The sequence below is a fragment of the Castanea sativa genome, chromosome 6, assembly GCF_040712315.1.
Source record: "Castanea sativa cultivar Marrone di Chiusa Pesio chromosome 6, ASM4071231v1".
Classification (NCBI taxonomy): domain Eukaryota; kingdom Viridiplantae; phylum Streptophyta; class Magnoliopsida; order Fagales; family Fagaceae; genus Castanea; species Castanea sativa.
The window spans coordinates 3,597,797-3,623,370 of NC_134018.1; the positions used below are offsets into that span (position 1 = coordinate 3,597,797).

At 30.5% G+C, this 25,574-nt stretch overlaps 1 protein-coding gene and 2 non-coding genes across 4 annotated transcripts; 1 reads left to right on the forward strand and 2 right to left on the reverse strand.

Moving 5' to 3' along the window:
• Positions 1-2,203: 2,203 nt before the first annotated feature.
• Positions 2,204-2,276, reverse strand: TRNAF-GAA (transfer RNA phenylalanine (anticodon GAA)). Its single transcript has one exon. It is a non-coding gene; the product is annotated as a tRNA-Phe (tRNA).
• Positions 2,277-7,563: 5,287 nt separating this feature from the next.
• Positions 7,564-7,636, reverse strand: TRNAF-GAA (transfer RNA phenylalanine (anticodon GAA)). The gene has a single exon. It is a non-coding gene; the product is annotated as a tRNA-Phe (tRNA).
• Positions 7,637-18,518: 10,882 nt separating this feature from the next.
• Positions 18,519-25,282, forward strand: LOC142640762 (phosphatidylinositol/phosphatidylcholine transfer protein SFH9-like). 2 transcript variants are annotated; one of them, XM_075815008.1, is made up of 11 exons: positions 18,519-18,836; positions 18,957-18,985; positions 20,041-20,124; positions 20,252-20,305; positions 21,414-21,491; positions 21,816-21,869; positions 22,494-22,553; positions 22,628-22,723; positions 23,519-23,620; positions 23,696-23,776; positions 24,668-25,282. In XM_075815008.1, exons 1-11 carry the CDS (start codon positions 18,782-18,784, stop codon positions 24,986-24,988), a joined length of 1,014 nt encoding a protein of 337 aa, XP_075671123.1. In that variant the 5' UTR covers positions 18,519-18,781; the 3' UTR covers positions 24,989-25,282. The 2 variants fall into 2 exon arrangements, with proteins under 2 accessions (XP_075671123.1, XP_075671124.1); XM_075815009.1 differs by having other exon boundaries at positions 18,530-18,836; positions 20,053-20,124.
• The last annotated feature ends 292 nt before the right edge of the window (positions 25,283-25,574 follow it).

Sequence of the window (25,574 nt, forward strand, 5' to 3'; positions counted from 1 at the left end):
ATGTATATAGAATGTTATGTGTATATATATTTATAAATCTTTTTTTTGGGGGGGGGGGGTCCGTCTTTGACTGAGATTTTTTGTGATTGGAGGGGAAAACTTATTAAACCTATAGGCTTGAGCATTAGCATTCAATTTCTAAAAATTATCTCATTTTATTATCATAAAAGCTACTTTATTTATTATACTATGCTATTTTACAATATACTTAACATCTCAACTTTTATTTTACCAAATACTACAAAAAACGCGGTCATAGCTCCTAAAAACGTGGTTATAGGTCAATTTGGCCTATAATCGCGTTTTCTATAGCTATGTTTTTAGACGTAGCCTAAAAGCTGTCACTATAGGTTTGACAAGTCTATACCTGCGTTTTTTCAACACATTAAAATAATATAACCCAATATGTACCCAATAAAATATTGCTTTTTAAAAATAATATCTTGCAAAGTTGTAAAAGTTTTTAGAAGTACCACTCCATATAATGCTCAATTTTTGCTGGTTGATGGTATAAAATAGCTTTTTTGGGGGGGGGTTGTTTCAACACCGTACTGATGCTAAAGAATGCAATACAGTCAAGAAAGATAGTAGAGGAAGGAACCATCACATTGTAAATAAAGTTTGGCTAATATATAGACTGGCTTTTGGTCCGGCTCCAAAGACCGTTCAGAGGATTGCTCTTTAATTGGAAGATTAACAATGTCACTATGATACAGGGAAATTTGGGTGGCAAGGTTTTTTTTCCATTTGCCACTTATTTATATTTTTGTTATGTTAACAAATATGTAAATTAGAATGAGAGGTTCAAAAAGTTTGCCATACAAGCTGTGGGCTTGATGTGCGGTGATCAATAATTACAACCAATATTGTAACAAGGAAATTTGAAAATAAAAAAATTCTGGTTATTGCTTTTTTTTTTTTTTTTTTTTTTGAGAAGATAGTTTCAATCTAGCTGGTATTAATAGATGGAAAATTTTTCATGTAGACATTTTTTTGATACAAAATAGAATTTCTACTCTAGTTTAATCTAAGTGTATATGTGTGAAGCTCTCTCCTAAAGACTTGAACCTCGGTCCTTATCTCCTACACTCCATAAACACTTATACTTGTGGAGTGACTATCGCACGAAGAGTGTGCATATGTAGACATATAGATCTATTGACTCACAAATTTACCCCATTATATATAATTTTTATTATTATTTTGGGTTGAATACACTAGCATAGTTATACACTTTTATACTTCAATATAACTACAAAGTTTCCTCTAATTTATTTAATGTCATTAAAGATGTTATTTTGGAAATTGGTTTTATGTTAGTTTTAAAATTTATTCTATCTAGCATCTTGATTTATTTTTGTATCATTTACATTATATATTGGATTGCAATACATTATTATATTTCTAATACCTAGAATTAAATGATACTTGTATGACTGGAAGATAGTAACCTATGTCATGTTTTCTCTCTCTCTCAAAAAAAAAAAAAAACCCTATGTCGCGTTTTCTTATTAAAAATAAAAACTTACGTTGTGTTTTTGATAGCTGTAATTTTACATGGATGAAGAGAAATACCAATGATATGGCTCACACTCTAAATAAATACAAATTTGCAGTTACATTTACTCATTATCTGTATTTGATTTGAACAATGTGCATATATATAAAAATACATATTTGTTTGATGATTTATGTAGAAATTGAATAATCATTAATCACACATGTATCTAAAAGTGACCACTAACTATTTGGCAAAATCATTATGACAAAATTTGGCTACAAATTTAATTGTAGTCTTTTTTTCTTTTGAGTAAAAAATGTTCAAATAATTTTGGTATAGTTTACATTTTTTTTATTGGGATAATTGTGGTTCAAATCCCCATTCTTATTGTTATCACTAATAAATAATAATCAAGAGATTTAAAGCTTGTACTATTTATCCAAGAGTTAAGTCATTTTTGATTTATACTACTGTCGGTTTTTATAATAATAATAATTCAAATCTCATTCCCTATTATTATTATTATTATTACTATGGAATTTTTTTGTTATTACTATGGAATTTTTTTTTTTTTTTAAGTGTTCAAATAACACTAAAAGTTGTTATTAAAAATCGCTTGGAGAACAACAAAAGCAAAGAGAAAAAAAGTGTTCAAAAAACACTAAAGTTGTTATTAAAAAGCTAGCTTGGAGAAGAACAAAATGCGGTGAGCGTGGATCGAACACGCGACCTTCAGATCTTCAGTCTGACGCTCTCCCAACTGAGCTATCCCCGCCGTACACGTCTTGTAATGAACAATTAATTATCTCTAAAACTGTATCATCAAATATTCACCAATAAGTGAATGGTTCCGTACATTCGGTGAAAATCAAACAATATATTATGCATTTGCCTTTTTTTTTTTCGTTTTAAATATCTTTTTTTTAATTTGTGATAAGGAATAAAAATGTCAAGCCCTTTTCTAACCATCAATTTATAAAAATTCTTCGACAACATTTGATGATATTGCTGCCACTAATCTTTGCTTCCAATTGAAATTGTTCCTAACAATTGTTCTAAAACATTGGTCAACACATCACTATCAATCAGTGGCGGAGCCAGGATTTCAACTCAGGGGGGCAAGATTAAATGACACTTCGATACTCATTATTATGATCATGTTTTTTCATAAGCTCAATTAACTACATGTGTGTGTATGTATTTCATATCATTAAAATAAAGAAAACAAAAATAATCAAATTATAGTAAATAAAAAAAATCTAAATACATAATGTTGAAATTAAAATAAATTGAGAAAATAAATTAATGTAGGAGTGTTAGGAATATAATAATATACCTATAACGTTGTATTAATGTTTCAGTGCCTTGCATTCTTTTAAAAAAAATTGTAGAATTAAGCATATGTTTCTTTATTTGTTTAAGTAATTAAAATTAAGATTTATAGAAAGAGTATGAAACTGTGAAAAAATTAGAAGAAAATATAAGTCATGTCAAGGATATAATAAAAATTCACAGCAATTTCACAACATTCCTCAACTTAGCACATCATCTCATACATGTGGGTCATTATAAAAAAAATTAAATCATATATTGTGATTTACATCCTGAATGGAAAGAACACAAAGTAGATTTTTTTAATGCTCTATACACAAAAAGAAGGTGATTTCAATTTTTTCATCATTGACCTTTTTTATGTCTAAAAAATACCAGTTTGTAATTTGTAGTTTGTATTATATATTGTGACCCTGTGAGAAGCAAAGAAATTCTATAACAGTGAATTTAACTATTTAAATGGCCCACTAGGAAAAGACAACAACTAGTATGGTGATTGTTTTTTTCTCTTTAGGCTTTCTAACATCAAACTCTATTATTATACTATTATATAAGCTTCTCAAAAAAAAAAAAAAAATTTTATTATATACAAATTCTGGGGCAGGTCAGGGGGGGCAGCTGCCCCCTCTCGCCCCCCCTTGGCTCCGCCCCTGCTATCAATAGAAATTTTTTTATGAAAGGTTATAATCTTGGTGTTTGTGTTCCTTGCATTTTTTAAATCCTTCCATTTCTCTAAAAAAGTCTTTTTTTTATTTTTTATAATTCAATAGTTGAAGAAAGGAGAATTTAAATTCTAGATATCTCCGTTGAGGTAGTGCCAACAATTAAGCTACAAAGCTTCAAACTTTTTTAATCACATCTTGCATGATTTGCCTAATTAACTAAATTAATTGGACTCTTTGGGACCAAGCTGTAAGAGGGAAAAGAGAAAATGTACTTGTCCACATATGTCAATGGAAATAGAAAATAATGCCTGCTTTTTCTTTGTGATTTTTCTTTTAAACTTTATTCTGTTTTAACAGATACTAACTATCCTATTTTAGACCCTATTAGAACGAATAAGCAAAGTAGCTACCATTTTTTTCAAGAATGCATTGATTCCCTCCCTAGAATCAAGTACTGAAACATTATATTGAATTATTTGATGAGCATCTACGATCTTGAAAAGACATGCAGCATGTGTTTTTTTTTTCGCATAATGTCTCTTTCATGAGTTCATCACTTTCTCAAAGTGATAAATTTTAAATCCTTCAATTTTTCTAGGAATTTATTTTTTATTTTTTTATTTTTCTATTTTTGTAAATTCAGTGAACATGCTGCAATTTCTTGTTGCATATAACACTATAAATAATTTTTTTAAATAAAAAAAGTCAAAAAATTTTTTTTTTGATAAGTCAATAGTTGAAGGAAGAAGAACTTGAATCCTGAATATCTCCGTTGAGGTAGTGCCAACAATTAAGCTACAAAGCTTCAAACTTTTTTAATCACATCTTGCATGATTTGCCTAATTAACTAAATTAATTGGACTCTTTGGGACCAATTTGTAAGAGGGAAAAGAGAAAATGTACTACATATGTCAATGGAAATAGAAAAGGTAATGCCTGCTTTTTCTTTGTGATTTTTCTTTTAAACTTTATTCTATTTTAACAGATACTAACTATCCTATTTTAGACCCTATTAGAACGAAGAAGCAAAGTAGCTACCATTTTTTTCAAGATCGCATTGATTCCCTCCCTAGAATCAAGTACTGAAACATTATATTGAATTATTTGATGAGCATCTACGATGTTGAAAAGACATGCAGCATGTGTTTTTTGTTTTCGCATAGTGTCTCTTTCATGAGTTCATCACTTTCTCAAAGTGATAAATTTTAGCAGCTTTGCCTTAAAGTCAAAAAGAAATTACAAAAAAAAAAAAAAAACTATAATAAAAGAGGACAAAAGAAAATAGATGGTTACTGAAAAATTCAGGATAGTGCAGGTGCTAACTTAGTTTCTCATTGTATTCATTGGACAAGCATGACATTTGTATTCCCAGTCGTTATTTTACATTTATGGAATTTTCTTTTTGACTTTAAGGCAAAAGAAAAATTGCTAATTTACATAAGGGGAAGAATTTCATCACAAAGTGGAACTAAAGCAATGGGGTCCTCATCAATTTGGAATCCATGAATTTCAAAGGTTAACCTTTAAACATCTTAGTTGTTGAGTGTTAAAACTAAATTGCAGTGGCGTATTAGTATTGTTAGTCGGTAAAGGTTGCAATGTGGAGTTACTCCACATGATTTATTTAGAGAGGTGCATTGAGATCCAAACCTATATTTATTCTAGCATTGTTTGCAACATCTGACACAAATGGTCCGTTTCGATGCAGTTGAAAATTGAAAACTGAAAACACTGTAGCAAAATAATTTTTAAATGTGTGAATAGTACCGCGGTTCCATTTTAAAAAAAAACTGAAAAGTGAGTGTACTGTTCGTGAACAGTACCAGCACAGTGATGAATAGTGCTGATTGTCGCTGCTTGAAACCTCTCCATGGAAGAGAAAAAAAAAAAAAAAAAAGGTTGGAAACGCTGAACGCTAGACGCATTCAGCTATCCAAACCAAGCCAAAATATACAAATTAATTATGGACTTGATCCAATTTTGTGGGGTGAGAGTTTGTGTGTTATAGACTTTAGGATTTTCTACTACTTAATTTTTTTTTAAAGAAAATATGAAATGTGAATCATAAGGGGGAGATAGAAAATTCTAATCTTTTACTAGTATGAGTCCTAAGAAAATTTGGCAGACCTATTAATGATGCATTGGTGAAAATGGAAAAGTTTTCTTAACTACTCTTGACAATTGTGACATCTTAACGTGGATGTATACAAATCTTATTGTTTTCATGGAGAGGAGTGTTTGTACGTCATCCGAATCAGATTGCTTGGCAATCCAATTCTCGTTGTATTATGTGAACCAAGGAAAATCCATAGGACTTTTTGAAGATGTCAATGTTGAATATTAAGAATGCTTTTTTTTTTTTTTTTTAGATTATTGTTTGAAAATTAAATTATGAATTTTTTTTTATAGAAGATAAAAATTCTACTCTAGCATAATCTAAGTGTTTATGTCTATGAAACTCCCTCTAAGAGACTTGAATCCCGACTCTTACTCCCCACACAAACACTTAGGTGGAGTTTGGATAGGCGTTTCTGCGTCCGCGTTTTGGTTTTTTTTTTTTTTTTTTCCTCCAGCCGCAAGTGTTGACCCAATTTTCTGTGAACAGTGCATTTGTGCACTGTTCACGGACCCACAAATTTCACTTTTCAGCAACTTTTTCATTAAAAATGGGTCCCGCGGTACTATTCACACATTTTAAAATTATTTTGCTACAGTGTTTTCAGTTTTCAGTTTTCAGTTTTCAGCAATAAGTTCTATCCAAACGGACCCTTAATGGTCTTTTATAATTCTTTAACAAAGTTAATTATTTTTGTTTTGATAAACGGATAAATATGAGAGAATTTCAACTTATATCGTTCACTTTAATTTTTATTGTTAGGCCAAAACACCAGTTAGTCTATTATGTAGGTGAGTTTTGAACCCAATATCTATTTGCTCCAAGACAAACTTTTTATTTCGAGGTTTCTCTTAATAAAATATCTTATAATCACTTGTTCATAAGTTACAAAGTCAAAAAGAAATCAATGAGGGAATAACTTACACTAACTAATTCTGTCGTAATGAAAATGACAAAAAACACGAAGTTATACAATGGGCCAAAGCAAAGAAAAATTTGACTTTCCATGAACATTCACAAGCATATACTAGTTTCAAAACTTTCTTTATCCGTTTGTTTGAATTCAAAACCAAAAGTCATTTAACAGACGGAACATTTATAAAATTACATAGAGATCAGCTAAAATCATTCACGTAACCAACTATTAATCTAAATTAAGCATAAGTTTAGGTCCTAATATATAACTTGTTTCCAATACGAAGAAATCAATCATTGGCATGTGGCTCTTACAATGGATTAAAGAATTAGTTGGTTCATACTTAGATAATTGAGAAAGACATGATAATTGATACACATAAGTAAACTAATTTTTATATATATCTAGAATGGGGAGTCTATTCACATCATCAACAGGACAATTTTGAGGATAAATACCATGCTGATCGACCCCATAAATTCTAAAGTTCTTGAAATATTGATAATAGTAGCCCTATTTTTGCTCTTCCATTAAGCAAAAATCATGCCTAGTTTTCACTCTGATGATTATTAGGACCTGTCCTTATCCAAGTCCAACAGCAAAATTCATGTATTAGGTGCATAACTGAAATCCTTCATGCCTACTATAACTAGTTGTTTCGGTTTTGGCTTATGTATAACTTTTTAAAGTTCTAATTTTTCTAGGTATACTTGTACTTTTGTTGAGCCTATTTTAAGCTCAATAAACCGATAGAAATAATCTCTCGTAAACAAGCATTAAGAAAATAATAATTTACTCTCGCTCGTTCATTAGGAGAACAATAGTTCAAATCCCCATCTCAATTATTATAACTATCAATTATTCAAAAAAAAAAAGTTTTCATGTCATTGACACAATCAAATAGCACTAAAATATTTAGTTTCAAAATAAAAGTTCACTCTGTGTAAAAAAAAAAAAAAAGAAGCTCACAAGTGGGCCAGCTAGCAATTACTTTTTCCTGTTTTGGTTGTTATTAACTTGTTAAATACAAAAATGCGGTGAGCGTGGATCGAACACGCGACCTTCAGATCTTCAGTCTGACGCTCTCCCAACTGAGCTATCCCCGCCTACGTGTTATGCACCGAACAGTTACTTAATATCTAGTGTTTTGTCGAATATTCACAAAGTGATTGGTATATTCGGTGAAAATCAAACAATATTTTATGCATTTTACTTTTCTTTATTTCTTTTTAAATATTTCTAGACCATTGATAGAGAGAGATAATGTCAATGTCATCCAAGCCATCTTTTCATCTGTGGCTAACTTTTCTTTCCTAGGCAATGTGGTAAATGATATTCGTCATTTGATCTACGGTTTATAGTGGGCTACGACTAGTAGGATTAGGAGGAGAGGTAATAAGGTAGCATATGTTCTTGCTCAACATGCTAGAAATTTAGACGATGATTTGTATTGGATGAAGGATTTTCCTGCACCATCATTGGAAGCCTTGTGTCAGGATGCTTTATTATTATGATTAATTGAATGACCATTTCTTTCTCAAAATATATATATATTTCTTTTAGTTTGTGATAGGGAATAAATTATCAAGGCCTTTTTCTAACCATCAATTATAAAATTCTTTGATAACATTGATGATACTGCTGCCACCAATCTTTGCTTCCAATTGACATTATTCCTAATAATCTTCTCTAAAACAATGGTTAACACATGTTATTCCTACACATCACTATTAATAGAAAAAAAAGTTGATGAAAGGTTATATTCTTGGTGCTTGTGGTTCTTGCATTTTTTTTTTTAAATCCCTTAATTTCTCTAGGAATATCTTTTTTCTTCTTTTCTTGTTCTATTTTTGTAAATTTATTGAACAGGCTGCAATTTTTTGTTGCATATAACTCTATAACTATTATGAATTTTATTTGAGTTTCTAAATCATTGATACAATTTGTTGTTATCATTTCTAAACAAACTTAATAAATACAAAAATAATAAAAAAATATCAATTTTTGGGGAATAATTTGATAGTTAGGAAAATGAGGATTTGAATATTGGATGTCTCGATTAAAATCATTGGAAGATGCCAAAAATTGAGCTATAAGGCTCTTGACAAGGTTAAACTTTTTTAATTACTTAATTTTACAAGTAAATAACATTTTACATATTACATCCATCCAAAAGACGAAAAGCCAATAGACGAGATGAGTATTAGTTAGAACTTAACTAACTTAGTTAAATCTCTTCATATCTTGCATCATTTGCCTAATTAACTAAATTAATTAGCCTCTATCGTACCAACTTGTAGAGTGGGAAAAAAAAAAGAACAAGTGATTGTACACACCACATATGTCAATGGAAAAAGGGAAGGTATTGCCTACTTTTTCTTTGTAATATGCCCTGATAATAGACTAAAAGAGGATTTGAACAAAACCTGTAGGGCTACCATTTTCCTTCCTTCTTTCTCTTTTTATTTTTTTTATTTTTACTTCTTGCTGAATATCTACCATTTTCTTACAAGAATGCATTGATTCACTCACTAGAATCGGGTAAATATTATATTGAATTATTTTAGCATCTATGATCTTGAAATGACATGCAGCATAGTGTGCTTTTTTTTGCATTATATCTCTTTCATCACTTTTTAAATGTGATAAATCTTAGTAGCTGTGCCTACAAGTCAAAAATAAATTACAAAAAAAGAACCTATACTAAGTATTGTGCGATTAGTGAGCTCAAGGTATTTATATAAAAAGAGTACAAAAGAAAAAAAGATGGTTACTGAAAATTTCAGGATAGTGCAGGTGCTAACTTAGGTTCTCATTGAATTCTTAAGTCGCCAACTAGGCCCTATCTACTACAAAGAAACTTGGAAAAACATGACATTTGTATTCTCATTCGGTCGTTCTCATTCGTTTTCATTTTTTTATTTTTATTTTTAATTATATATAGGGGGCTTGTAAGAGGCAAAAGGAAAATTTCTGATTTTCATAAAGGGAAGACTTTCATCACAAAGGGGAGCAAAAGCTACGGGGTCCTCATCAATTTGGAATCCATGAATTTGACTTCATAGATCATAACCAATTAGATGTCTAATGGAATGCTATTGTATAGGTAATTTAATTAGATTTTAAATAAACTAGGTCAACTGTTAAATGACTTAATTATCGAGTGTCAAACCAAATTGCAGCTATATATATTCAACAACAAAAAAAATTGCAATGGTGTATTAGTATTTAAAAAAAAATATATAATTTCAATTTATGATATCCGTTTTTTATGATTATGTTTTTTTATCATTAGATCAAAACATTAATTTGTCAGTAAGAATTGCAATATAGGATTACTGTACATGATTTTATTTAGAGGTGCATTGAGAGATCCTAACATTATTGTTTGCAAGATCTGACACAAAGTATACGTATAAATTATGGGCTTGATATATAGACTTTGTAGGTTCTTCTACCACTTGATTTTAAAATTATATAAAAAAAGGAAATATAGAATGTGAATCATACACATGGGGGAGACAGAAAATTCTAATCTTTCAATGGGACCCAGGGAAAATTGGCACAGACCTAAAAATATAGGTGCGTTGGATGGGGAACATGAAACCACATCTCAAGCATGTGAATGATTCACATGAGGACACTAACCAAAGAAAAGAAAATAATAGTAAGAGGAGGTGATGCATTTAATTTTGAGCCACTAGAAGTCTGGAACACATGGGAACATTCTTGTCAGTTGTCACATCCAATTTCAATTCACATTTTATATTCAAAGGAAATTGAAAAGGACAAAGTTTCTTTTCAAACTAGTTTAAAAAGAAACTCTACAAACTTTTTGTATATCTCTTTTTTTTTGTGAATTTTAAAAATCTAATCGTTAAATATTATGTTCCTTATGTTCTTAACATGCATATCAAATTTCGTTCAAATTAGGTATTATTTACTATTTGATCAATATGCTTATTTTTTATACACAATTTTAGATCATAAAAATTTGTTATCTTAACATTTGTTTGATGAGATAGTAATTGATCTTTGATCTTCTTGAAATTTTACATGCATGAAGAATATAATAAGAACATGCAATCTAATGGTTATATTTTCAAAATTCATACTCAATATAAAAATATACGAGGAGTTTGTAAAGTTTCTCTCTAAACTAGTTTGAAGAGAAACTTTGTTCAATATAAAATGCATTTGAGAAAACGAGTGGTGGGATATTGGTGTCGAAACTTAAATGGGTGAGGTTGAAAATTGAAGAAACCCATAAATATGTTCAAATGGCCCTATTTATTACAATTTCGCTTAGGATTCTTTAATAATTTGAATTGTATTTCCCAATGCGTATTTATTGTTCCCACCATCCTTTCCCATCTTTCACATAATTTTATGAATACTAGTAGTTAGTATCCGTGCAATGAATAATTTTTTTTAATAAAATATGATTTTATATTTTTGTGTAAGAAATAATGTTTTCTCTTTTATTTTGTATTTAATTTGAAATTAAAAAATTATAATAGTTATTAATTGACATTCATTTTGATTGTTTTTGTGTATATATAGAATATTAAATATGAATTTGATAATTATGGTAGTAATTATTAAATATATAATAATGGTAGTTATTAATAGATATTTATTATAATATTAAAATATTATTTTGGTTTCTAAATCTTACCAAAAGTTTGTTATTCATCTCTAAAACTTTAAAGGTTTTTTAAAAAATAAAAAATTTCTAAACTTTAAAGAATTCGAATTTGGTAAGAATGAGGCGTAAAACCCATATTATACATCATCCAATAAGAGATTACCATATCAATTTTTTACTTAAAACTCAATACATCTTACCACATATAATAACATCTCAATAAACTTATAGTTAAGTTGGATTTTCAAATGGGTATTAAAATTTATTGAGTGTGGTTGTGCCTATTTTTTAATATGTAATATGATGATGTAGCATGTTGAGATTAGAGGAGTAAAACTTTGGTTTTACACCACATCCTTATAGAATTTAATCTCAACTTTAAAAATGTCATTTTTTCATCTGTAACTTTATAAAGAGTGTTTTTTTTAGGACAAAGTTTGATTACACATTAACCTAGTTATAGTTGATGACTACAAATCCACTCAATATATTTTTATTGGATGTTAATTTTGATAAATTAACTATTGATTATTTTTTTCAATGCTTGCAAAATTTTCAGAAAGTTGAAGATCAATAACTATATCATCAATTGAAATTTTATATTTCACCTAAAATTATGTATGAAAAATAAGTTTATAAATCAAATAGTAAATAAAATCCAATTGATATAAAATTTAATATGTGTGTTAATAACATAAAGAATACGCAATTCAATGATTAAATTTTCAAAATATGTAGTCATATTAATTTTGTTAATGGGAGTTGTAGTCATCGGTTACAACCAAATTTGTAGACAAAATAAGGGCTAAATTTCTTTTTTTTTTCAATAGCTTAGGGATGCAAAGTATATTTTTAAAGTTTAAGAACATAAAATGAAACATTTTCAATTATTTAGGAATGAAAAAACGATCTTTTCAATAGTTTAGGGACGAAAAATAAAATTTTAAAATTTAGGGATGATAAACAAATTTTTAGTAAAGCTTAAGAATCAAAATTGTATTTTACTTCATATAAAACTAAATATTCTATTTAAAGAAAATATGTGAGTTCTAATTAGTTCAACTGATAAGTTTTTTTATGGTTGAATAAGAGATCTGGGATTCAAAAAAACCAATTGGTGCTTTTGTATGATAATAAAGAACTATCATTGGAAGTAAATGTCATAAGTTGAAACTCTCTAAAGAAAATTTAAGAAATTATGATGGGACAAGATTCTAAGTAAGGGTTTAAATATAAAATATGATTTAAACTTGATTAAAAATATTTATATATTAGAATATTGATGTGCAAATTGCAAGACCTCAAAAATGCAAAATATCATGAGGTCAACCAAAAGTCAAACATCTTTAATTATATATATATATTATATAAATTTTAAAAAATTTAAGTTAAAAAATACAAAATTTTAATACATTTATTTAGGGCTGTCCAAATCAACCAGCCTAACCCACCCCACCCGATTCGACTGCTTTGGCGGTCAGACTCGGGTCCTAGCTCCAAAAACCTGATGCTAGCGGGTTGGGTTTCAGATCTCTTCCTCTAAAAGCCGTGAAACCCAACCCGCCTGAAGACCATAAAATCTGATCATTTTTTCCAAATTTCAACCACTTTTTCACTTAAATCCGTCGATTTTTGGCATAATAAACACCAGATTTGGTTGAATCAGTGATTTCTCATCAAGATTTGGCAAAAATCTCGCCGGATCCGATGAGATCTCATCGGATCTTGGATGGATCTGGCAAGATCTCACCGGATCTAGCGAGATCTCGCGGCGATTCGCTGGATTCTGGTGAAGATTGGGTTCACCTGAAACCGACGTCTTTCATCCGGCAACTCGAAACAACAAACCTGTTACTGTAACGGGTTGGTTGCGGGTTAAAAAACAATCCACCTGATCTTGTATGGGTCAGTTGCAGGTTGGGAAAAAACTCGACCCTTGGACACCCCTGATTTATTAAGTGGGGAGGAGGAATTCAAACTTGGGATGTTTAATTAGAAACACTAGGCTATGTTAATGAGTTACGAAACTCTTTAAAAAGAAGACAATATGCTGTTAACAAGTATTTAACCCTATTTCCTAACTAATTTGAGTTGAGAGTAGTTTCTAGTTACTACTAGTAGACGTGATCACCTATAAGTCTTTTGCACGCAAAAGTTTAAAGATTGTCTTAATTTTTGAGTATTTAATTATTTATTCATTGTCTCAATCAACTATTTTTCTTTCTTTGAGATATTTGACAAAGTATCATGGTCTCAAACAACAATTTAACTTTATCCAAATTTCAACAAAAAAAAAGCATAGATCTCGTGAAGTTTGTCTAGGGACATAAAGTTTTCATAACAATTATTCCAGTACATTAAGACCAAGTAAATTGGTCCTTATCATTGTGTATTATAAATTTGTAATTAAGCGACATAATTACTTTCACATGCCAACCCCAATTTCTAGCATGAGAAAATTAAGGACTGTTAGATATGATAGATTGGCTTTAATATTCAAGATTTTTTTTTTGTAGAACATGAAAGTAATGAAATCCTTCTAAGCATACGTCATTGACATTTCGTGCTCATACAATTTATAGTAAATTGGAGATTGAGATTAAGTGTAATATCTAAGGTATTTCATTTAATGTAACTGTAATTAATGACTAAAATTAAAAGTTGAAAAAAATAACTTTCAATCTCAAGCATTAAAATAAAATAAAATAAAAAAAGTTAAAAATGCAACAACAAAAAAAATGTATAGAAAAGTGGGTTAAATATATCATGCATCAATCCATAAATTGGATATGATTTTTGAAACTTTGTCAGTTTAAGTGGTCATGCCTACAAAACTGGAATGGTCAGAGATTGCAGTCAAAGATTGATAACATACACCAACCAAATTTGCTCTGTTTTTTTTATTAATTCAACCTTGTTTTGTTCATGGGAAAAATTTAACTTTGTTTTTACCAGCCAATAGGGGTTGCCACTTTGAAAATCTATTGTCTAATTGGATGGTACTGATTATTATTTATTCATAATAAATAAATATAATAAATAAAACCAAATCAACCTAGACAGACCTAGTATTTGGGAAAATTTTGACTTTGATTTTACCAGCCAATAAGATTTGCCTCTCTTTACAATCACCCGTGGCTACATGAGTTGTGCCAGTATCATTGAAAATGACACAATTTTATGTCATAATTTGTCACAAAATAAATTATAATAGATAAAGATGTGTTTGTAAGCCATATAAAAATATACCTTCATTAATCATAACTCCCACCAAGTTATGCCACAAAAATTGTGTCATTTTCAATAATCCCAGCATTTTCCGTGTCTACATTGTTGTCTGGTACCATATATATCAATATCATCATGATGACATCAAGCCCCTCACATGGACCCCATGATGGATCCCATGTTTACTAATTAGAAAGTTTATGAACCTTTTTCACACCCGAGTTTCTAATTTTGTTTAGTTTTCACTATTTATACATGCATGTGATTCTGGGTCCCTAAAAAGAAAAAAACAAAGCAAAGTTCAAAATATACTACAGTACGGCACCGTCAATCATCACATCTCTCTCACAAGTAAGTTTCAATTTATTTATTGTTTTTAAGCAAGATAATAAATTAAGTGAGGGAATGAGATTTTTTTTTATATAAAAAGAAAAATTTTGACTAACGAGATTTAATTATAAGTTTTGGTTCTAATTAAACCCAAAATAAAGTCATATTTTAAAATAAATGAAGTACACATTTCTTTTTAAGATTTCAAGTAACAAAGAGAGAAACGTGAATTTAACGTAGTTCGATCTTATGGCTTACGTCAATTATAGAAAATTATTGACAATTACGTCTTTTGCTTTTTTCTTTGTCTTTGTCTTATTTATTTTATAGGATGTCTTTGTCTTTATTATTGAAATGTTAGTATCACAATAAACCAAATATAATATTTATATAATAGAGGACCATATGTTAACCGTAAATTGAATAAAAATCATTTATTTCATTTTTTGTGTTCAATTTTATGTTTTATCAATCACAATTTCACCATTTGTTCGAATATATTTTTTCCTCCTTTTAAATTTTGGTTATTTTATAAGGAAAGAAAAATAGAATATGTAGCAATTTGTGATTAATGAGACATAAAGTAAAATACAAAAAATAGGATAAAAGGGCTGTTTTTTTTAGAGAGTTTCAACCTATGACGTCCGCTCCTGATGATAGCTCTTTATCATCAGACCAAGACACTAATCAATTTTGGGTATAGGCAAGGATTGAACCCAGATCTCTTATACAACCATCAGAGATTTACCAATTGAGCTAACTGGAACTTAGTAGGATAAAAGGGATGTGAGATTTAAACCACAAAGATGAGAGACACTACAAAAAATGCCATTAATAATGTGCTATTACTTGAAGCCCAAAATTAACTTCGAATTAATGTGTTTGTTTCAATGGAAAATCTTATGTGAAGATAGTTTTTCACGTGTTATATGTATTTGGTAGTATCATGAAAAAAAAAAATAGTAACAGAAAAATGATCTTTTGATTTCTCTTATTTAGTTTGTCAAGAAATAGACTTGTTTTTCACAAAAATCTTTGAGAAAACAATTTTATCTTACACCAAACTAAATAAAAAAGGTAAAAGATAATTTTTCAACTCATTTTAAGGTTACTACTAAAGCTGTGTTTGGATACGCTGCGTTTGTGTTTTGCTGAGAATTTTCTGCATTTTTTTTTTCAACGCGCATGAACAGTAACCGGTACTGTTCATGCACGGTATTTTACTGTACGGGAGACCAATTTTACTGTTCACGCACTGTTCATGGGACCCACAAGCACTTTATTCAGAAAAAAGTATTAAAAATAGGCCCCACAATACTATTCACACATTTAAAAATTATTTTGCTACAGTGTTTTCAGTTTTCAGCAATAAGCTCTATCCAAACGGACCCTAAATATAGGAAAATTATATATTTTTATAAATTTTTATGAGAAATGATTTATTAAATAGAAAATGTTAATGTCGAAATAAATACAATAATCAATATAACCATGCTATGTTTGTTGACAAAATAATTGCTAACATTCTAACACCCATCTTAAATGACGAAAAATATATTTCTCGATTAGGAATCATTTAAGTACTTCTATACTTTCTTTTTCTTTATTTTTTAGAAGAATACTTTTTTTTTAATTATTTGGTTTTAATTTTTTATTAGATATATATTTAATTTAGCTTTCAGTAAAATGTGATTGGGACATTAAATTAGTAGTCACGATGTTATCTTATCATTAAATAGCATGTACATTGCCCCCCCCAAACAGATTCAGATCCTCTAGAGTTCCTAGAGTACTCTACCAAGTAGAGTTCATTAAATCCTAACCACTCTTTAATAATTTAATGGTCTAGATTCTGCCATGTCAGCATTTCATTAACAATCATCTTAATTGTTTTGTTTACAACATTATTTTATTATTTTAAGAATATTATTAATGAAATACTGACATGGCAGAATTTAAACTATTAAATCATTAAAGAGTGGTTAGGATTTAATAAATTCTACTGGTAGAGTACCCTAAGAACTCTAAAGGATCTGAATCCCCCCAAACCAAAAAAAGAAGAAGCTAGTATCCACATTAAAGACATGGTGATCATGAGCAGGAGAAAACTTCTTCAGTCATCCAATGAGATCACCATTAAAGACTTGGTGATCGTGAGCAAAAATGGAAGTGGAAACTTCACCACCATTAATGATGCCATCAATGCAGCTCCAAACAAAACTGCCTCTACTGATGGATACTTCTTGATCTATGTCACGGCAGGTGTTTATGAAGAGTATGTGTCCATTGCAAAGAACAAGAGGTACTTGTTGATGATTGGAGATGGTATCAATCAAACAATTATCACAGGCAATCGAAGTGTTGTTGATGGGTGGACAACCTTCAATTCTGCAACATTTGGTAAGGAAAAAAATTTCAAGGTCTGTTATCTTCTAACTAGCATTTTAACATGCCCAAAAAGATTAAATGGTTTATTTTTCAACATTAATCAATGACGAAAGTGTAGGTTTTGTGCGTGATTTTGGAATGCGTAAGCAAATATGGGAATATGATGCTAATGAATGAGATGAAATTCGACGAGCTTATATGTTAGTTTTTATTTTCATAAAAAAAAAATGTTTTAAGCTTTGGCCCCCCAGGTTCGAATCCTGGTTCCATCCCTGCTTTTGGGTGTGTTGAGTGTTTTAAGTTCTCTTAATCCAAGACAAAAAAAAAAAAGTCATGCACATAATCAAATATGTTTAATTAGGTTGAGCCTGCATCTTGTATTAATTTCATAATGTTTTTCCTTTATTTTGAAATCTTGTTTTATCCCCTCGTTAATTTTAATCATGTTTGTTATTATTTTTCATTTACAACAAATGAAAGAAGATGATACGAAACCAGATTCTTCAAATGAGAGAGATTGGACTTGTCTATAAAACTACAAGGCTCTTAAAAATTATATTTAATTAATTAAATCTCTAAATCTTCTCCCCATTTGTTGTAACTATTTTTTAAAGAAAAATTGGAGCAAATCAAGTTCTTAATGATGTTCATATCCAGGTATTTGGTTCAACTTTCTAAAAAAAATTCACTAAAATTAGCTTTACACATTTGTCATCTCCCTTATCTCCATGACATTTTATCTCTTTTACATTTCTAGAATTTAAAATGAGAAATGGTATATACACAAAAAATTCACAATATTTTTTAAATAGTTGAGTTGGCAAGTTTTTACTAATTTTAATTTGGACTCACAGCTAACATCTTATTTTTACTTACCATAAACAATCTGCCACACCAGTAGTTGTGTAAAATTTTGTTTGTATCTTTAGCCTTCCTCATTTAAAATCCATGATTAAGGTTTATATGACCCTTAAATATCTCATTTTACATCAAATAACCTCTTGTAATTATCTTACAAGAATATTCTCATGTTGAGGGTCTTACATTCCATTTTTCAATCTAATGATTTTAGACCGTTTGATCAGATTAAAGTCAAAAATCAATGTCATATAAGGAAATTAAAAATTAAAAAGAAAAAAAAAACATTTTGAAAGTTTTTTTTTTTTTGAGAAGGAACATTTTGAAAAGTTAAACTCAGCTAATAACTAGTAATACAAATTTACAACCATAATTCACATGTTTTTCCATTTATATTCTCTATCTTTTTATTAAAAAAATTATTTCCATCTTTAACTTTAAGCCTTTAAACCAAACAAATAATTTATTTATTATTTTTTTGGAGACCAAAAACATATGAGTTACTTTTAAAACCAAACATAAAAGAGGAAGTAGATGTATAAAAAACATATACAGATTATTTCTCCAAAAAAAAAAAAACATATACAGATTTAAAAAAAAAAAAAAAAAATCACAGCTCTCTCTGTGTCTCTCTCTCTCTCTCTCTCTCTCTCTAAACTTGGAGCTCTAAAAAGGCTGAGAGAGACTGAGACACAGGCTGTGAGGCTGAGGAGCTCCAAACCCAGTTGGGTTTTCAAAAAATTCATCTGAAAGTTTGTATATTTTCTACTAATTCAGATTTAGAAAGCAAAAGCAGGAGATGGGTATTGCAAATGAGGAGGCGGTGAAGGAGTTCCAGTCTTTAATGGAAGAAAGTAAGCTTTTTGTCAAAAACCCACTTGGCAATTTCTTCAAATTCTTCTTCTTTGATCCTAAATTGCTAATATTTACTGCCTTTTTTTATTTTTGGTTTGTTTGTTTGTGAAATGTTGCAGTAGATGAGCCACTGAAGAACTCCTACAAGGTTGGTCTCTTCTCTTTTTTGTTAGTTTCTGTGATCTGTTTTCTGTTTGAATGCTGAGAAAAAAAGGTTGGCAAAAAAAAAAAAAGTACAAATTTTGGAACAAATTTTTGCTACGCACTTGTTTTCTGTTGTCTAGCTTTTAAGTGTTTGATACCTGAGAACTCAAAACCCTTTACTCTACTTAGCCTAATTGAATCAACCATGTAGCTTATTTTGGATCAGGTACTGATTTTATTTATTGTTTTACATTTTTAGTTTTGTTATATGTGATCTGGGTCGATCTTGCTTTTTTTTTTTTTTAATTATAATAATTTTTTATTTCATTTCTTTATAATACTTATTTTATAACTGATGGATTGGTTGCAGGGAAGTTTAGCTGATTCACTTTGGGGTAGATAAGGTTTTTGACTGTATTTGTAGATATTATTCTGCTTTTTTATTCTGTTGGGTTCCATCTGAATTGGCAGAACCCTTTCTGATCATACACGGTTTGATTTACATTTTTTATAGAGCGGAAGGGAGTTTGGCTAAGATAGGAGGCTGGTTTTTTCATCAATTTGCTTCTTAAAATTTTCCCCTTTTCTCTTACCCATTCACTAATGGAATATGTTTACATAAATAAAGTAGACAAAGTTTTATTGCTATATTGAAAAGAATGACTCATCTTGAGGCTATCGACTTAGGGCTAGTGTGGAGGGGATTTAGTCTGACACAATGATTCGCACTTCAAGTGTGTTAGAGGAAGAAAGTAAATTTGTAGTGGAGTTTTGGGTTTGGAGTATCCACTTGAGTTGCTTGATCTTTCTAATTTTCTCTAATAATTATCCTTCGCAGGTGATTGGGTCGTGCTCATTTTGCCTTCTTCAATGAATCATTTACTTATAAATAAATCCTGTGCTTTTTTGTTGTCTCATCTATTTGATTGTGCCTGTTTTGTGATGCTTTATTGAATTGAAGTTGGCAATTTTACTTTTAAGAATTACTTAATATTTTTACTTATCAAAAAAAAGAATTACTTAATTTTTTAAATTCAAAGTGTGTACCTTGATCTCCAGAATATGCACCAGGGTTATCCAAAAGAAACATTGGTTCGGTTTCTCAAAGCCAGGGAATGGAATGTTGCCAAAGCACATAAAATGGTTAGATCCATTTGTTTCACTTAAGCTTCTCTATGAACTTATTGCTATGCAAAATTTTATTTTCTTCTTTAAGCGTTATTTGTCTTTGGCTACTTCTGCTATTACTAACCAAACAAATCTGTTCCAGTTGGTTGATTGTTTACAGTGGAGAGTACAGAATGGGATTGACAATATACTGTCGGTGAGTTTTATCGTTATGGGATTAGTTGCTAAACATGAAATATTGTAGCTAAAGTCACTCCTGAAATTTCTCTGTTTGGTGCTTGACTTCTCATTTATTTTGTGAATTCTTGCATTTAGTGAAATGTTGTTTCTTTTCTGCTAGAGAGTATCATATAAACTGTGAAATTAGAGATTTAAAAATGAGCAACTGACAAAAAGAAATAGGAAACTACTTGTCAGACTTGTCCTGGGCTATGTCCCAAACATAGAGTACATTGCAATACCCCCCCCCAAAAAAAATGAAAAAGAGAAAATCCCTTTTAATATGCATGTATGGGACACTATAATCTCTAAGAAGTGAGGATGAAGAAGCTATATGATGAAAATTTTATTTTATTCTCAATATACCAGCAAGTTATGTTCAGAATCAAAAGCCACAATTTCTTCTCTTCCACATTACTGAATGCTGAAGATGTTACTTTCAAGGAGGTTGGAACTGGAAGCAACCATAAGATGGCCAACCTACAACTATCAAAAAGTACATAAATTTATGGTGAATCATAAATCATATATAACTTCTAGGGTAAGCTTGTGTAACCTGTTTTGGCACTTCTGGTCCATGTGGTAATTAAATGCATTGAGTTTTAGGAAAAACAGAAACAAATTGGAATAATGAATTGTAATAAATTTTTTGCATCCAAGGTATAAATTGCAAGGGTATAGAAATCTGATATATGTACTGCCGCCCAAAGTAGATATTTAAGATTTTTTTGTAGGATTATTTATACATTGAAGATAATCCTGGTGTCTCAGTTCTAGGCCAAGAGCATATGTTCATGATCAATCTTGAATCATATGCATACAGAAATCTCATGGTTGATTATTAACCCAGGCCAGAAAAGAAAAATATGGTATTTTTATGTATGGTAAAATTTGGTTCTAGACTAAAAATAAAATTTATGGTTGCTTTTTTCTGTTATGTTATCTTCTGCTTAGCATTCATGGATTGTAATATTTGATTATTGTGATTGATTATATTTTGGAACCATGTTGGTGGCAACCCTGTACCTAAATATGGTGATCAGAATTCATTACATTACAAAATTTTCTTTTGTTTCTGTATACAGAAACCTATCATCCCTATTGACTTGTACAGAGCAGTGCGAGATTCTCACCTTCAAGGATTTTCTGGTTACACAAAACAGGTATGCCTGTCTTTCACAGATTTACATAAAATTATCATGGATTTCAATCTTGATCATTGTTGTGCTTCCCAGCCAACTTGTTTAAGCAGGTCTGGCATCTCAAAAATTATTTTTTTTTGCCACAAATGGATATACCATTGTGCCCACATTTAAAAAGAAAAAATAAATTAAATTTCCCCTTTTTTGGGGGGTTGGGGTGGTGGGGAGTCGCTTTTGGAAATTTATGGTTGCATTCATGAGAAATGAAGGCTTTAATGATGATTATTTCACTCCTGCATTCCTATTTATGTTTTCTATCTCATTATTTCTGCTAACTTTTGCCAGGGCCTTCCAGTCATTGCTATTGGTCTTGGGCTCAGCACATTTGACAAAGCATCTGTAAGGATCTTGCATGATATTCAATCTTCTTAAATTTCACAGTTATAAAATTGTATTGGGCTATTAGGCCTGGATTTGGTATATAATGGACTACGTATACAAGATTTGCTTGAGCTATACATTAAGCTAATTTGAAGATTGAAATTTTCATATGCTTGAATCATAGAAAAGGACAATGTTTAAGGGCATCAGCTTATATCTGTTTTGTTGGTACCAAACTTCCTGTTCTAAGAATGTATATACATAAAGCATTACTTAATTTCTCTACAACCTCTTTTAAGGGATCAGTAGGACTGGTAGGACTGCAAGTGGTATAGATATGGAGTACGGGTATAATTCCCTGAAATTTTATAGTGTTGCAATATTCCTTTCCAATAAATTATGGTTACTTTGCGGTCGTATTCTTCATGCTAGGTTCTTCTGTTTCATGCTTCTTTGAGACATGGAACATGATAATGGTTCTGAATAAATATTAATAATTACTTGCTTCTAGATGAATGTACTTATGTTCATTAAATATGCTTCACTTGTGAGCACAAGGCAGTATTATATACTGCTATGTGCATCATATGTTGGGGTTTTCTTGATATTTACAGTTTACCTGACATGTTTCTTTGTTTTTAGGCAAATTACTATGTGCAGTCACACATCCAGATGAATGAATACAGAGATCGTGTAGTTCTGGTGTGTACTTGAATTATTCAATAATCTTTATGACTTGTAACTTGTCTTATGGCCTGATTTTACTTGTGTTGTAGCCTTCTGCAACACAGAAGCATGGACGACATATTGGTACCTGTCTGAAAATCTTAGACATGACTGGTTTAAAGCTTTCAGCGCTGAATAACATTAAGGTATCCATCTGTATTCCTTAAACCTCTAACTTGTCTTTTCTTTTAACTGTCACTCCTTTCCCAAATAGGGCCCTTAATCTATAAAATCTATCAATGGGCATAATTTGTTTTGATTTGGAGGGTAATGGTCAGCTTCATGTTGTAATCTTCCTTTTGTTTAAGAAGAGTTTATTGTGGACATCAGGGTTTTGCATCTCACATTCATTTTAGACTTGATATCCCTTTTTTGATAGATAGTTATCAGCTATTAGGTATCATTACTATATCTGATATACTATGGTTTATAAATAAAAGAGCAGTACGTCACCTATTAGTGGAGTGGATTCAAGGTTTCCTTTTTGGAAAATTGATTTGGTGTAGAACCCCAAAAAGCCATTTTCTCTATGCTGTTGCACTGGTAACAAAAAGCGTGAGGTCATATTGGCTTACATATCTTTTATATAATGAACAATAAGTTTTGGATTACTGTCATTCCATGTGTTACCTGTGTACAGTTTTGTTGCTACAAGTTTAATTTATTCTATGTTTCTGTCATAAGGGCATGTATTAGTTTCTTTATACATCATAAGTAGACAAGTGTATTCAATTTCAATATCTGCATTCATAATTGTGATGTTTCTCTTGTATGCTTTCCTTGTGCTTGGGTTGCCTTTTGTGCTTTTTCAATGACTTATTTAGTTGTGAAAAAAAGGTGATTTCTATTTCAATATCAATTAATCTAATATTTTGCCTACCCGCACTCTGTGGACTGTATATTTGACACTTTTCATCACTATCTGTTCAATCTTAATGCAGCTTTTGACTGCTATATCTACAATTGATGACTTGAACTATCCTGAGAAGACAGATACGTATTATATTGTAAATGCACCCTATATATTTTCAGCATGTTGGAAGGTTTGTGTCAATACTTCACTTTTGAAAACGTTTACTTCTTTTGCATCAAAATGCTTAACGCTCAATCGTTGCCAGGTTGTAAAGCCTCTTTTGCAAGAAAGAACAAGGCAGAAAATCCAGGTTCTGCAAGGTTGTGGAAGAGATGAGTTACTGAAGGTAAGCATGGTTTCCATTTGTATTTATTTCAATAAAATTCACCATCTTGATTATCAAAAAAGAAAGGCCAAATCCATGTATAGAACTGCTTGCTTAAGAAATAACTTAATGGCAATTAAAATAATGATACTATGTTTCTGTCAGCATCAGCAGTTCTTAAAAGAAAATTTCTAAATACAAATGGTACTAACCCAGTTTAATTTATTCTATGTTTCTGTGAAAAACTACAACAAACAGAAAGCTAAATAGAACTAACCCAGTTTGAATACAAACAAGGACAAAGCCTGATCTAGCTAAAGAAAATTACAAAAACTCTCCCAAGAAGGATAACATGCTGCACTTCTGATTAAACTAGGCAGAAACTGCCCTCCCAAAGACAGTAGGATTTGGCTTGTTTGATAGTTTATGCAATACGTGATATGTGTAGGATTTGCTTCACCCTTAATTAACACATGCTATGGCTTAGCTTCTTAGGTAGGTCTAAGTTTCAATAGCAAATTTAATCTCTATATTGCGTCCTGTCTTCAAATCAAGTTGTGTCAAATTTTATAGGTCAAGGCAGGTATTTTTAGGTCCTCCTGTATGGTGAATTTGGAATTTTTCCAGTTTGTGCATTCAACTTATTAATTGTTGGTTGGTACTCTTGTAATGTTAATGAGCAATGTGGGGGTTAAGTGAAAGCGTATCAGTAACCCCCCACCCAAAAAAAAAAACTATCCACCCATCAAGATTTTCTTTTAATGAGCAATGTAATGGTCTCAACATTTAATCTCTCTTTCTCATGTTGCCTCACCAGCTTAGATGGAATTCTTTACTGTTTTTTTTCTGCCCGCACTATTGTCATCTGTATGTTCTATTTATTTGACAAGAACATTGTTCACTTGTATTCAGATAATGGATTACGGATCGCTCCCTCATTTTTGTAGAAGAGAGGGCTCTGGATCGTCCAAGCATTATAGAAATGAGGGCACTGACAACTGTTTCTCATTAGACCATGCATTACATCAACAACTCTATAATTATATCAATCAGAAAGCTTTGACTAAGGAGTCTACTTCACCAATCAAACAGGGGTCAATGCATGTAGATTTTCCTGAGCCAAACCCAGAAGACGCCGAGATCATGAAGACCATACAAACTGAATTCCAAAAGTTAGGAAATCGGAATGGGCTTGCCAATTCATTGAAGGGCGTTAAAATTAATGGTGATTGAAGAACACAAATGTGACAATTCCAAGTCTACATGACACTGAGATCCAATTATCAGATGGCTACAGTGAGAGGCTGTACTTCAATTATCAGATAACAAATTCCACTTGCATCAGCTTGATGCAGGTTTTTTATAGTACAAAGCTAACCTGGTGTAGTTGACATTACCACCTTGGGGTGGATGATCATAATATGATCATAATGTTAGATCATTAGTGTAGAAAGCTTGAGAACAAGTGTAATCTTTTATAATTAATGTTAACTGCTTGAGTAATCCAACTCAGCTTTCTTTTTGACCTATCTGGCTTTATTTCAAAGCTGTACAGCTGTAACCTGCAAATCCTGGTGACCCTTTTCCAAACACACACCATATTATGATCAGTATTATTAGTGTTTGTTCATTTTCACAGATCCGACTATATCCAGAAGCCAAAACCTCAAGATTATAAAATTTCAAATTAGCAGTCCATTAATCTTTAACAACTAAGAGATTCCCCATCTGGGCTTGATTGAAGCCTTCTAGGTCCAATGTGTTCAAATAACTTGATATTTAATTTTTTGTTTGGACTTTGGATGGAGGGAGATAGATT

Coding starts and splice junctions, on each gene's coding strand:
- LOC142640762 (XM_075815008.1), top strand. CDS start 18,782: ATGGGTATTGCAAATGAGGAGGCGGTGAAGGAGTTCCAGTCTTTAATG. Junction 18,837..18,956: donor CCAGTCTTTAATGGAAGAAA/GTAAGCTTTTTG, acceptor GAAATGTTGCAG/TAGATGAGCCACTGAAGAAC. Junction 20,306..21,413: donor GGATTGACAATATACTGTCG/GTGAGTTTTATC, acceptor TTCTGTATACAG/AAACCTATCATCCCTATTGA.